At 38.7% G+C, this 14,689-nt stretch overlaps 1 protein-coding gene across 1 annotated transcript; it reads right to left on the bottom strand.

The window, feature by feature from the left end:
- Positions 1-1,250: 1,250 nt before the first annotated feature.
- Positions 1,251-10,592, bottom strand: PSMA1 (proteasome 20S subunit alpha 1). Its single transcript, XM_074148634.1, has 10 exons — positions 10,515-10,592; positions 10,086-10,130; positions 7,092-7,193; positions 6,488-6,591; positions 5,595-5,683; positions 4,847-4,917; positions 3,887-4,016; positions 3,147-3,226; positions 2,149-2,253; positions 1,251-1,644 (listed from the first exon to the last, which is right to left on the bottom strand). The coding sequence occupies exons 1-10, from the start codon at positions 10,515-10,517 to the stop codon at positions 1,588-1,590; spliced, it is 786 nt and encodes a 261-aa protein (XP_074004735.1). The 5' UTR covers positions 10,518-10,592; the 3' UTR covers positions 1,251-1,587.
- Between the last annotated feature and the right edge of the window lie 4,097 nt (positions 10,593-14,689).

Below are 14,689 nucleotides of genomic sequence, written 5' to 3'. Positions count from 1 at the left end.
AACACACCCACACCCACCTAAAAATAAATAGGAGGGAAAAAATATATGGGGGGGGAATAAATAGGGGAGGGGAAATAAACGGGAAAAAAATAAATGGGGGAGGGGGGGATAATTAGGGGGGGAAAGAAAAGAAAAATAAATAGGGGAAAAATAAAAATAACGGGAAAAATAAAAGAAAAATAACAGGGAAAAAATAATAATACAAAAATACTTTTTTAAAAGAATGCTAGAGTAAATAAAAAATTAAAAGCAGCTTTGTCTACTGCTTGAAACCAAATGCACAGCCCCAACGTTACTATTTTGTTAGTATTTTCAGGACTGAACTATTTAACTGGATTCAGCACAGTATTTAAGGCCTGTCCATACCAGCACCGTGCTTGATTAATTGAGACACGATACAAGCTTTTAGTAATTCACTTTTTTTTTAAAAAGGACATTGAGCAGTATCAAGCCCCTACGTGCCTCCACCCAAAAAATCTTCTTTCTTACCCTTTTCAGTGTATTCATCAGTGAGAATAATTAGAATAGGGTGATCCAACATAGCAAATGAAAAAAACGTGCCAAACTTGTTTTTGCTTAAACTACAGCATCACCCCCATTTTGCGCCTAGGGAGCACCATCTCACCGGCCTTCCCTGCCAGGACGTCGCTGTTTGTCCCAGGCTCCACGGCCACCCCAAGAGGCACTGGGCACCCCTCGCTCAGAGCGCACGGAGCCGGCTGCGGGGACAAAACCCCGTTGAGCCCGTTTGTCCGGCGGCAACACTGCCCGGAGCTCAGGGGACGTGTAATGGGAATTTCATGTGCTTCCCTCATTACTTCAATTTAGGCCATTAGTGAGCGAAAAGCCCTTCCCTCCCCCACGGCTGGGCTGATGGCTCTAAAGAAACAGAGTGATTCACTTCGGTTCGCATGAGCTGGGGTTTACTACAGCGTTAAAAAGAGTTAAACTCCAAAAAGCAAAACCAAAACACAAGCTGGCTGGCAGCTTCACGCTCATTCAGCCTGCAAGGGTTTTGGTCAGTGCTCAAAGCCAGAAATGTCTTTCCAAGTTGAGTTTGGGAGGACAAGACAACGTGGGGCAACACGCTGCATGCCGTTTGTTCCACAACTATTTCACAGTTTTGTAGGCATCTTAAACTCTCCTCAGCTCAACAGTTGCCAAGAGCACCGCATTTATACACAGTAAGTAAATGGTCAAATACACGATGGCACCTTGATATGACAGAAACATGTGAATCCTTGTTTGTTCAGATTTTAAAAAAACCAAACCCGCAGCAGATTCCAAGAAAGTGATTTATTTCCACTTGTCCTTACAAGTTAAAGACAGTATGCTTTTCATTAAAAAACAGTTATCATGTACTATTTAGAAAATGATTACACCTTTCTTGTCAAAGAAAATACACCCAATTATGGCCTCCTGTCTACCTTTTAAGGATAGGTGGGTTGGTTTCTTTCTTTTTTTAAGAGTAATCCTCAGAACGTATCAGCAGAAAACGCATATAAGGTGAGGATAAAGTTACCAGCAAATGGATAAACGTTCCTGTATAACTAGACATACATTAACGCAGAGGAACTCATCCACCAACTAGTGCTCCATGGGCTCCTCTGCCTTTTCTGCAGGTTCATCAGCAGGTGGAGCAGGCTTAAAGAGAGAATAAAAAAAAAAATATTATAGAAGGGTAGAAAACACACTTGACAAATCAGCTTTATCCTGGATTGAGCATCATGAGTGCATCAATGCAGCCCATGTCAGCAAAGAGCTTATCCAAAGTGTTATCTAAATTAAGCATGGAGCAGGACAGAGCTGGGCATTAGGAGACTAAGAGTGGCTCTTGGGGCAGGCATGAGAAACATACGTAGCCACTTCTGTTGCAAAAAAATGAAAACCAGGATTTGATCATAGATGAGGAAAGATTACTTTGGAAAGGCCCATGACCAATTCAACGTAAATTGATTTAATATGCATCTTAGACTCCAGCCAAGATTATATGATTTTCATGTAGTAAATTCAGATTTTAAAATCACACCCCTAAAATGCTACGATAATGGTAGAGAGGGTTAAATGTCATAAACATAAATGCGAGATAGGTGATGTATCACGAAATGTTGTCTTTCAACAAAGCCTGTTTATTTCTAACACACATACCTTTCTCTGTGGTCTCTCCTCAAGACCTTCTAGGAATGGTGCTACATCATCATCATCATAGATGGTAAACTCCATGTCTTTGCCAACAATTCCAATGGAAACATTCTGTCAAGCAAAGTTTTGAAAGAAGTGAGAAGCATTTTTTCTGCTAATAACTCTGTAGCTTTACAGCTTTCGCCTGCGACACAAATGGAAGTTTCCTCCCGTGATAAAGAGACTCATTGTGCTGTTTGTGTCTACTGAAGGAAAAACGGAAATTTCAAGAAACGCCCTCTTTGGTAGATTGTACTAGAAAAGGGAAGGCAGGCAGATTTACTCCCAACAAAACCTATTATGTTTCAAAATCTTGTAAGAAGAAATCACTTTTCAAGGACTTCAATTTCTTTCATTGTTTGTTTTCTTTTTAATAACATGCATAATTTTTTAAAACCACTTATTTTAATCTTATTTTGTATTTTCATTATTTTAAGAGTTCTAAAAACCAATGTGGGCTAAGAATAAAAAAAATATCAAATATGGAAAAGGGCAGATCAGCCACAAGCAGAACATCGACTAGTGGATATCCTTAGAATTTTCTTGTTCACCAGTTCCTCAATTCATTGTCAGAAGTTTCAGCAACTTTTTGATGCTGGATACTCCATCAACTGTGCATTACCTTTCCTCACCTCCCAGGTGAATCACTGATTGTGCTTACAATGCAAAGTTGTGATTCTAGTTTTATGTAATGTATCTTAAAGACTGATCAAAGTTTAAAATGGAATGAAGCAACCAGGCAAACAATGTCTTACTTAGAGAAAGTATAATTTTTGTTAAGAAAATTAAATCCGAGGTAATTAAGTAAACTGTAGATAAACTGGCGAAATGAGATGAAGATCATATTATCTACCAGTATTCAGCTTCCAAATTCCAGTGCCAGCCATACTTCACATGAATTTTGTCACAGTAATTTCTAATAACAGTAGCACTGAAATTTCTTGTTAAGAAAACCTAGTATTTACCTTGGTGGTCAGATCCTGTTCAGCAGGAAGAGTCTCCCTCAGGGCACGCAGTCCATGTTTAACTAGCTCATTTAGATTACCTTAAAATGAAATCAGAAAGACATTTACAAAATTTATCGTATTGTCTCTAGACACTCATTTCCTCTTCTTCCCATTCGCAGCTGACAACTAGAAAATCAGCTTGACTTCCAGAACTCCTTCGATATGTCTGGTACTGATGTCACAGAGCTGGTTATAAAAGTATGCCTCGAGAAACCATCCCGTCCCTACATTTGTGGTCAAATGCATCTGATTTTGGCATCTGCCTTGCCTCACATGCCGTGATAATCACACTATTTTTTCCCCAAGCAGCCATTCAGTAGCCTCCTCATCACCGTTTCATATAAAAAGAAATCCATCATTTTAAATGCACCACCTAAATACTTGCCCTGACACACTATCCCTACTCTGATATGGAAAGATTTGTTCTTTCCCTGGGTTAAACAGGGCAGAGGCCTTTTATTTTTTTTTTCCTCTGAGCATAACTTCTCTTTTCATTAGATGTAATAAGCATCCAGATGTTAGACATGAAGATTTGTAACCTCTTCTCTACAAAATTGTCTTCATGCAGGTTGACATGGCAAACTTGGCTCCCAAAATTTGTCTTCCTATCTTACTAAATGTTTCCTGCTATTGTTCTGTTCTTTTGCAAACAGCTTAATTGATGCGTACCGTTAAATAGACAAGGTTTCATTACTCACAGTCAATAAATTCAGCCATGTGTCTCTCCAAATAAGTTCGTGCTGACTGTGAACGAGCACCAATGGACATTGCTTTGCAGTCAAAATAGTTTGCAGAGGGACAAGTCTGGAAGATGTGAGGACCCATATCCTACAAAGAGAGAAAAGACCTCACAGAATGTAAAACAAATGTATAAATTCATATAGAGTCTGCTGCTGGAACACAGTATTTTCTAAACCAGTTTTGCTTCATGGTACATCACATAGCTTATATGTGTGCACATATATGTAGGTTTTTATGTGGGCAGGACAGCTGCCACCAAAAATGTTTCTTTCTGTTCCATAAACTGTACTGTGCTTATGTACGCTTCCTACTTCATCGCTTGCAGAAGATATTTTACACATATTCTGTCTTATCTGCACAAAAGTAAAAACTTGCTGTAGACTTAACCATGCCGTGCAAGATTTCAGGCAAGACAAGTTTCCTTCAACTTTCCTCATGTCAAAAATCTTGAGGTCAGAGATTCTGCATGCGCTGCATTAAGCGAACTGTTGTTGCTAAACAAGTAAGAGAGAGCCCAGTGATGATTTCCACATCAATTTTTTTTAATAAAAAGTATTTAAAATAGTTTTTAAAGATCCACAATTAATAGTAAAATAATTACTGTCATCGTGGGATCAACATTTTGATCCCTTAAAACACAAGCAAATCTGATTTTTGCAGTAACTCATTTTGCACTTTAAAGTAATTAGGTTTCCATTTTTGCAAGTGTATACCTCATAAGTGTAGGTAGGATTAGCTATTAATTAACATTTTTAAAAGCTATGCTTTAGGATAAGATACAGAAAATTACTTCCTTATTCAGAGAATTTTGACGAGTTTGCCTCTTCCATCTTCCCCTCTTATTGTCTGTCTGTTGTATAAAATTACATTAAGCACATTTTCTTTTAAACCAACAGTAACTAGCGCAGCTTACTTACATCATAACCTGCAATAAGCAGTCCTACACCATACGGTCTTCTGCCATAACGCTGCGTTGGTATCTGGGTTTCTTAAGTAAACTAAGGAAACAATCTCAAAATAAGATGTTAATTTTCCTAAGCCAAACAGAGGTGCACCAAAATCATTATAGTCTTCGCAAACCTTTTTGCGGGAGTGAAGATTATGTTCAAAAGAAACAAACCTCACAACTTAATTGGGATACCAACTTCTTTTTCACTAAAAGAAAATGTAACAATTAGCTTTCCTGAAATAACTGGGTGGTGCATTCAACCAAGTAATACGATGCTGCACAGCTTCATTTAATTTCTTATCTCTTTGAACTTTTTCTAGGCACCTGACAGAATACAAGGCTTCTGCTGTGTTCCAGGCAGAGAGAGAAGTTGCCACAGAAAAAAATAATATGTGAGTGAGCGGCTGCAATCCAGTAAATCATATTCTGAACACTGCAGTCATCTTTCCTCTCCCACCTTCAAAGGCATGGGCCTGCATGACGGAAAAACAGTGCTATGTTAAATGTCACACAGCACTTTATTGATTCTCTACCAGTTAAGTGCATATTATGGGATACTCTCTGAAAGAATATTCAAGTAATGTGAATAAAGAAAAATTAACTTTGAATTAACTTTTTAAATTTAATACGACTTTCAAGCTGTGATATATGAAAATCATTTTAAGAACAACTAAAAAGCTATAGAAGTGTTACAAGTGTTAAAAAAAAAAGGATACTGCTTCCAATTAGTGACACTAGGCGAGAAACTGGAAGAGGTCTATCAAACACAAATCTAGAATCCAGACACTCCTGACGCATGAAATTGCTAGGAGGAAAAAAGGAAAAAAAAAAAAAAAAAGTCAAACAAATGCATAGATGAAAGTCACAATGAGTTTTTGCCACAATACTAATCTGTTATGGCAAGCATATTCTTGTTTCAGCTCTGCTTGTTGAGAAAAGGGGTCAAAGGCATTACATAAGGCCATTTTATCATGACCTATAATTGTTATTTAGAAAGCTGACCACAGGCTCGAAAGAGTATTTTATTATTTCAGCCATACAAATGCAAAGAAGGTAGAAGTTCATGCAGGCAACAGACAGATCATCTGGAAAAAAGCCACAGTTAAATGCCAACATTTCTTTGTAACATTAAAGCAACTAAAATGTCCTACCAAACTGAGCAATGCTCCTCCTTTTGTGTACATTTACCTCATGCGATGAAACTATGTGGCCAACAGGTAAAAAGCAAGCCCCTCTGAAGATGACACGCATAGTGGTGTATCTTTTTAATAACTTTCTTCAATGTGTATACACAGAAGCAGCTGCTAAAGGGAAATAAGTGATGCAGTTTCCCAGACTGCGTGGAAACCCCATCACACTGAGGAAGCCAGACAGGACTGTCTCATGAGTAACAAAACCAAAGAGCAAAATTCTGGGCAAAACAAATGAGATTTCTGCCAACTAGTTAAAAATCTGCCAGAATTTCATGCTGAGGTCTTTGGCATAGTACAACAGAGCAGTAACTCAAGACTAATCCTTAGCTGATCATAAAATTTCATTCGCAATAGTCTACAACTGAACTTTCCCTCATTATTGCAGAACTGTGTATGTCAACAACCCAGATACTCACCATAAGAGTCTTGCATCAGCAGTAAGTCCAGCAATTGATATACCAATATGGTTGTCAACGTACAGGATTTTTTTCTGATGAGCTGCCAGCTCAGACTGTGCTCTCTGTGCATAAAAGGAGAAAACTATGTGGCAGTCTGAAGAGTTTGCCAAGCACTGTGGAGAAATCTGCTAACATTTATAGCAAGAACTAAATATGATCATGAAACAATAAAAAAACTTTAAAAAAATTACAAATTTGCAACAGAAGGCAAGAAAAATCTAATTCCACTTCAGCAGGGGACTGTCAGAAAGAAAAAACAGACACTCAAGCTTTGGGAAAAGAAATAGTTTTACTTCTTAATAACTACAGGAGAAAAGAGAAAAAAAAAAGGAACACAACTTTTAGAGGTAAAAAGTCTTTAATTTGTTTCCTTCATCATTTTGTGAAAATCTGCTTTGCATAGGTACCGAAAGTATTTATAGTTTTATACTGGTACTCAAGCAATAGGAAACTGTGATTGCATTTACATCACACGTCAAACTTCAGACTGTGCAAAACTAATTTGACAAACCAAAACTTTTCTACTAACATTATTGTCCCAAGAGCACTGTTTTGAAGTTACCTTTAGAGCAACCAGAACAGCATGCGTTTTCGATTTCAGCCCCACAGTAGCTGAACCTTGTTTCACAGCTTCCATGGCATATTCTATTTGATGAATTCGGCCCTACAGGAAAAAAAAAAAAAATCAGAGTTAATAATTCTAAAATTAATCCTCTGTATCAATTTTCAATGGTTCTTGATTTTCAGACCTTTGATTCCCTCACTCCAACAGGTACACTGACTACATAACACAGTTTAAGCCTACAATCAATAGACTTCCTCAATAATCTTTTGTAAATGCCTCACCATTAACCCACATAAACCTGGCCATCTCAAAGCTACTCACTACTGCATACAAAGAAAAAAGGAAAGCTAGAAAAGAAAAGATGAACAATCCTGACATTATTAGAATGCAAGACTTTTGTCACTGTCTTCAGACGAATCACTATTTGACATAATGTGATTCAAAGATGGAACTTCCAACCGAAGTTGGACGCTTAACTTTTAATCGAGTTTCCTGAAGAAATGAGTCTTATGCAATTGTTGTGTCTCACCATCCATTCCCCAATAACTTCTGAACAAGTTATTAGTCAACTGCAGTGAAGTCTGAAAGAGGAGTAGAGGTCTCAAATACAATTGAGTCCTCACAAACTCTGCAAAGGCAGCCAGGAGCTTTGCAGGAAAATGAGACAATATCCTTTTATTTGCAATCACTGAGGGCAAAGTAGCTAATTTTCTGCACTCTGGTTGAGCAGCCTATGCCAAGTAGTTAGCTTGTTCGCTGCTACTGTGCAAGTATTGGAATTAATAACTGCAGCACACAGTTGCCTCCTACCAGTTGTGATGTAGTGGAATGTAGTAGCTATTACAGTGGAATGTACTGGGGATAAACTACAGGAAAACACCTTCTATTAGTCCCATTGTTCGTAAAGCATTATTACTTTCTTTTTTTTAAAGGCTTTTGATTTGATTTGTCTAGAGGTTCACTAGATGCTTAAAATACCCTAATGTTCCATTTCATTCACTAAGTTCTAAACAGAATTTCAATAACATAGGATATTTTCTGCCCAAGAGCAGTACGGAATCACTGTGACCTGTCCAACATGTATTTATCAACTCTCATGAATGACTTGAAAGGCTGCAAAAGTGTGAAACCTCTTCTAGCCTTTAATCTTGTATTTCCTTTTCTTCACAACAGTATTTGAAAACATCGCCCAATAAAATTTTATTACTCTCTCCTCCTGTAGTAACAATGCCAAGAATTATTATGGCATCATATCACTGCCTCACCTACAGGAATGTATGGAGCAGTAACTGCAGCAGAGTAGCAATTTTAAATGTCTTTTTTATAAAAGATATCAACACTATTCATATTTTAAGGCAAGTTATTAAAAAAGACAGAAATTAGCATTGTTGATGACTTCACAATATCTACTAAGTCTCAAGAGAATGTTACAGTTTTTAAAGTAACTTTTAAAGTAACAGATAGATTAAAAAATTGAAAATTAAAGTTTCTGATACAGAATCTGCCAAAGAAACACAGTCATTAATAAGGATGAAAACAGTTCAAAGTCATCTAAAGCTATCCTGCTATTGACTAAAGAACAGTCAAATAGTCAAGGTTGTCTTCATATAGGGCGGAAATTACGAAACTTGCTCTGTTACCATGCATGTTGAAAAATGTATCTTTTAAACGATACTACTACATGATGAAGATTTTCAGTAGTAATACAAACCAACAATATATTAACTTTACACTAATACAATTTGCTATTTGCATTTAAAATAAATCTTTAGTTTTGCTAATTCTAGAAACAAGTCAATTTTCAAGACACTGATTTTCTGTAAGTGTCCTATCTTAAAATGTCCATACCGAGAGAAGAGGCAACATTAAACACCTGAACTGACACTTGCTTTTCAAATTCTAGAATATTTATTTTGAAGTCAACACAACCCGCATATGTTTTAGAACACACAGTGTATGTTTTTATTAAAAATATGCAATGTGAAACTGATGCAGAGGTAATAAAATTTTAAATTCAAGTGCAAATCTCAATACAATCTTAAGTACAGAGATTGCATGAAGCCTCCCTAACATTCCGCAACACGAGAAACCAGGGACGCACAGCTGCACAGACTTCATAACTGCAGCACAACGTAAACTGCATTACAAAATGATATGGCATTTAATCACTGCCATATTCTAGCTCTCAATGTTATAAGCGTTATACATGAAATTTATTTAACAGCAATGTTTGCAACCATTTCAATTTAGAAAACTAAGATCTATGAATTCATACTACAGAAATCAGCATCTCAGATTACCATATGGGTACAGACATTCAAATAGGGGCTTACAAGGTAGTAAAAATTTTGTGCACAAAAAGAGAAATAGATGCTGTTATGTCACACTTGGAGAAGTCAGCATATTCTTACTTAAGCACTAAATACTAACTTTTAATAATTTAATTTTGTTCTGTACAATTTGAATACAGTAAAGCTCTTAATAAAAAAAAAAAAGTTCTTCCCAATTGTAAACTAAATAACTCCTTTCCAATATTAGCTAGTGAATAAGAGAGAAAATGACCCAGCAGTAGCCTAACATTGCAGAGATTTAAGCTCAGCTTCATGCTTTTTGATACCTTCCTTACCGATGTTTTATTATAGGTCTGTAAACCTTTCATAGGATGGGTTTGGGTTGAAAGGGACCTTTAAAGACCATCTAGTCCAACCCCCAATGTTGATAGCATCTATTTTCTACCCCACAGGTACATTCAGAAAACTGCCTGAAGGATTTCGAGGTACCAGGGCCCACCTAAGCATCACTCGGGTTCAAACACCAGAAGATGTGCTAATGGCTTTCCAGAAACCTACCGCCTGCAAAGCACGGCATCAGACTGCAGTAAGCCCTAAGCACCTGCACACAACTTACAGCATTGTGACACCGCTGCTGCAAAAGGGAAGGCAAACCCAAAAGCAAGTAAAAACCCAGTTAGCAAGCTTACACAGATTTTACCTGCGGGCTCCAAACTGTGACATCGTTGTCATACTGGTTGCGGAACTAGAAAGAACAAAGTAAAATCCATCAGTGTAACTAACGAGCAGGCAGAAAGAGCACTCCTAAATGAAATTCTGGTCGTGTTCTTTACGCGGGCAGCCGGGCAGCCGTAGCCCACCTCTCTGCACCGTCACGCCGGGCCGCTGCGCCCCGCTCCCTCCCCGGGCCCCGCCGAGGGGAGCGCGGCCTCCCCCTTCCCCGGGCAGCCCCGGGCCCCGGCAGCGAGGACCAGGCCTGAGCACGGCCCCGCATGGCCCGGGAACTGCTTACTCACGGTCCCGCTCCCTCCTTCTCGCCCTCCCCGTTCCCCCCGCGCTCGCCCCGCGGCCCGGGCAGGGGGCGCGGGGACGCCCAGCCCCGGCCCGACCCGGCCCGACCGCCCCTCACCATCCTCCTTCCCCCGACAGCGGCGCGGGCTCCGGGGCAGCGAGAGGGGGGGACCGCTGCGGCAGTCGATCGCTCTGGACTGGCAGCGGCCAAGCAGCAGTAGTCGCACTTCGAATAATCGATGGAGCCCACGGCGGCTCGCCCCGCCCCTGGAGCCGGCGACGCGGCGCTGGTCCCGCCCCCCGGCGCATGCGCGCTGCCTCCGCGGCTGTTGGGCGGCCGTTGGTGTGAGGGCCGGGCAGCCTGCGGCGGGTGCTCCCCCGCTCCCGGCGCGTTTTCCGGAGTCGTCACCCTTCAATTTACAAAACCCTGTCAGCTTTTCGGTGGGGAAGGCCCTGCCTGTGTTTTTCTTACTGTTCGGTATTTCTCTCATTCAAGATTAATGTAGCGTGGCTCTTAGCATTAAGGTTCCCGCGTGCAATACAAAAAATTTATTACTTGAGGAAAACTTGCATTGGGTAATTTGAAAATATTTTCTTTTCTTACTAAAAATCAACGTTAGCCACTTTACTGGGTGCGAAAAAGCTGTAGCAATTTTAAAACCGTTGAAGAAAAAGGCACTGATGTAAAATAGCATGCATGTGCTATTGTCTTTTCTTTGTACTTTGAGAAAATCGCCTCTTTGTTCTTTATATTCACAGGATATGAAGAGCATGGGAACAAACAATTGTTGCAGCCGCTGTTACAAGTATGTTTTAGGTTACATGAAAACCTTGGCTACGGAGAGGAGTATGTGTGGATAAATTCAGTCGCAGTTACTCTTTAAAAATTGATTAAAAAAACCTCACCACTGCTAACTTAACAAAAGCTACCTCTAAAACACCTTTGAGAATTTGTTCTCTGAATCGTGATTTTGTGCACAGATGCCCACAAGCACCAAGAAAGATACTGTCAACCATCAGTATTAGGTTTGTACTGGTTTCCCCCTCGCTTATTTCTTCCACTCTGAGGCAAACTCCACTGCGGTAGAGAGGGCTCTCTGTAGCACCTACGTGTGCCGCACAAACCTTGGGCAGACGGCGAGGATATGAATGGGACCTCCTGCTTCAGGAGGCTACAGAGCACAATCCTACCTGTTCTAAAACCACTAGAAGAAGGTTTTTAAAGCTGAATTCCAGTTGTTGCCCTTTTATCACAAGCACGCGTTTTATGAAGTGGTGTGCTTCTCAAAACTGCAGTTAAGTTTTTGTACAGTGTCCAGGCTAACAAAGGTTACAAGCTTAAGCAGTTCAGGGTAAAAAAAAAAACAAACCACAAATTAAGCCAGTTTGGTAGGAATAAAACAACAACCACTGTTAATCATGGCGTAGCAGACTGGAAATCCTCTTACATTTCTGTTTTGGAAAAAAAAACCCACAGGAAGTCTCTGAAATTATATAAAGCTAAATGAGAAGCACTATTTTGAATTATATTAGAAAAATATTAATGTCTTAATTACAGCTAAAATGTGATTAAATTTCTGAATGGGTCTTTTTGTTCTCAAAGATAAAAAGCTACAAGTGCTTAACAGAAATTAATTGCTTATTGGGGCTCTTATTTTGAAAAATGTAAAATATTTTTATATAGTTGTAACTGAAAAATGAGTTAAAAATTACTATGAGAACTCCTCTATAGGATTGCATGACTCAGGCATTAAGACAAAAGAGAATCAGTTAATACAGTATTGATACATATTAATTTTTCAAACAAGTGTCCAGCTGCTGAAGTCACAGTCATTAAAGTCAAACTAGTATTCTAATACCTTTTGATTACTGCAGGACCGATGGCACGTTTCTCTCAGCACTAGAGAATTTTCTCTTTTTTCCCTGGAGAGGGCCACAGTGTTGTCTAAGGAAAAAAAATCTAAAAATCTAAACAGACTGATTTAAATTATCTAACTTGTTTTGTTATTTTTAAGCTCTCTGATTAATAAAAATTCATTTGATCTGAAATAACTTCCTCTCTTCAACCTTGTTTGGTGTGCACTGAAACAGGATATATAAACATTTTATTAAGTGAGCTGAACAGCTTTCAAGTTTCACTGAACTTTCAGTAAATATTCCCCTAGTCTCTGCTATAATGCCATTCTGTAATAACTTCCAACAGCAATAAGGGACTCCCTAAAGATCCGTTTACTCCACCTACAGGAACAGAACAATAGACAGTTATTTCCTCTCTTTTGGCAAAAGAGTATTAGTTTTGATAGAATGCTAAACTATGCCAAGAGTCTCTATTGTTCTGTATACATATGGCAAGTTATGTTAGTAACCACAATTTTAGTGAGAAAAAGGCAGGATTTGTAAAAGTTCACATAGAAAAATGGTAAAAGCTGTATAAATGAAGAACTTTTGGAAGCCATACGAACTGTTGCATAGGTTTATTAAATAACAACTTGAAGTGTTTTCCTGAGTAATCTTTTTTCCTTTATTACATGGGTAGAAAAATATATTCAAAACCAAACTAACCAGATGTCCAGTTATTAAAAATTTATTCTAAAGCAAACTGATTCAGGTCATGTGACAGGAGGAAGGGTGGCATGGAATGGAGTTCCAGCTGCTCTCCAGTGCTCCAGGCAGCACGACTGTTACTGTCTTCCCGAGGCAGCACCACAAGAGGATGTCAGAGGCAGGAATAATCTCTAGAGAGGGGAAATGCTCACAGTGGAAGGAAGTCATTCACCACTTCTGAATGCTCCTGCTTGCCCTTCAGGCTCAGTATCAGCCCTCTATAGGCAGGGCTAAAGCCAGCAGGTTCATCATGTATTTCTGATGACATCTCAGTGCGTTGGTGTGAAAAAGCACCCAGCCTATTCCCCACTGATGTGTTTGAATGGAAAGTATAATATTTAAATACAAAACGAGAGAAAGGAATGAGCAAGGCAAAATCAAATAGCTCTTTTTCAGATAACAAAAGCATAAAATCAGAAACGAAACGTAGAATCATAGAATTGTCTAAGTTGGAAGGAACCTTTAAGATCATCTAGTCCAACCATCAACCTAAGTCTTCTTTTGCACAAATATGGCAGTTACTGAAATTAGTGAAGTTAGTGGTTTGACAGTCATCCAAACTTCTTAGAAAATTTGCATGAAGGCCTTACATGAGAGTTTCAGTAAAAATTAAGTGATGCATCAGCATTATGTTGACCTCTGCACCTGAGAAAATGTCACCCTTGCTATACTTAATGGTGGCATAGTGGCCTGCATGAAATGATCTGTTTTACACAGCTTCATAGGAGATAAAAATCCACATGACAAAAGGCTACAGCAACACAGTTGCAGTTGATAGACACAGCAGAAAAAAGTGCTGAGTGACCAAGACAGTCAGAAAACTACTGTTTTCTCCAAGCCGTGCTATAAGACTCTTTGATGAGGCAATGTGGGACATAACTTTACATTGATTTTGCCACTGCTGTATCTGATCCGTTATTAAACATGTACAAAACTATCCCAATTAACCATATTACAGGTATTAATTTTATAATACTAAAACCTATAGGAAAGTGCATCAAATGTTTTCTTTGGTAACAGTCCTAACACCAGTATTAAGATATGCTTGCATAGGCATGTAGGAGGTTTGAAATAATAGAAAAAGAGGATTAAAGAAATACAAATTTAATAGAGAAAAAAGTAAATGACAAGCAGCGAACAATGTATTGCATAGAGAAATCACAATATAAAAGACTACAGGACTGAAAAGTAAAACTAAAACTATCCACACATTTATATAATCTACTTATAAAACATCTATGTTAGGAGAAAAAGGTATTTTCTCACTTCTGGTTTCACAGTATCTCACCCTGATAACCAGGATCACTTCAGAGAAATGAATACACAATTGATAACTATGAAAACATGTTCAATGCTCAGTAATGGTCAAATTAAATGTTAGGAATTATTAGGATGGAGAACAAAACGTAAAACATTTACGATATAATTTACATTTACGTTTACAAAATGGAAAGCCACTGTATAAATCCACACTGCATCTGACACCATTCAGCCTTGAATACTGGCTATGATTCTTGTTTCCCACCTTAAAACGATGTGGCAGTAGCGAAGGCACTGGGAAAAGTGGAAAGAATGATTCAAATTATGGAATAGCTTCATATAAAGAATGACAGTAAAGAGTAGAAGTCTTCAGTCTGAAGAACAACATGGAAAGGTGATGAACCAGTCCAGTCGCAACTGGCACAGAGA

This window comes from Numenius arquata, chromosome 6 (assembly GCF_964106895.1).
Source record: "Numenius arquata chromosome 6, bNumArq3.hap1.1, whole genome shotgun sequence".
Lineage (NCBI taxonomy): Eukaryota > Metazoa > Chordata > Aves > Charadriiformes > Scolopacidae > Numenius > Numenius arquata.
Note: the sequence above shows the minus strand (reverse complement) of the source record. Positions and strands in the feature narration are given on the sequence as shown.

What these genes read in the sequence shown, in the direction of transcription:
- PSMA1 (XM_074148634.1), bottom strand. An exon ending in TGCTTATTGCAGGTTATGAT is followed by an intron (nt 4,017 to 4,846) that starts GTAAGTAAGCTG and finishes CTCTCTTTGTAG; the next exon opens with GATATGGGTCCTCACATCTT. An exon ending in CATGGCTGAATTTATTGACT is followed by an intron (nt 3,227 to 3,886) that starts GTGAGTAATGAA and finishes TTTCATTTTAAG; the next exon opens with GTAATCTAAATGAGCTAGTT.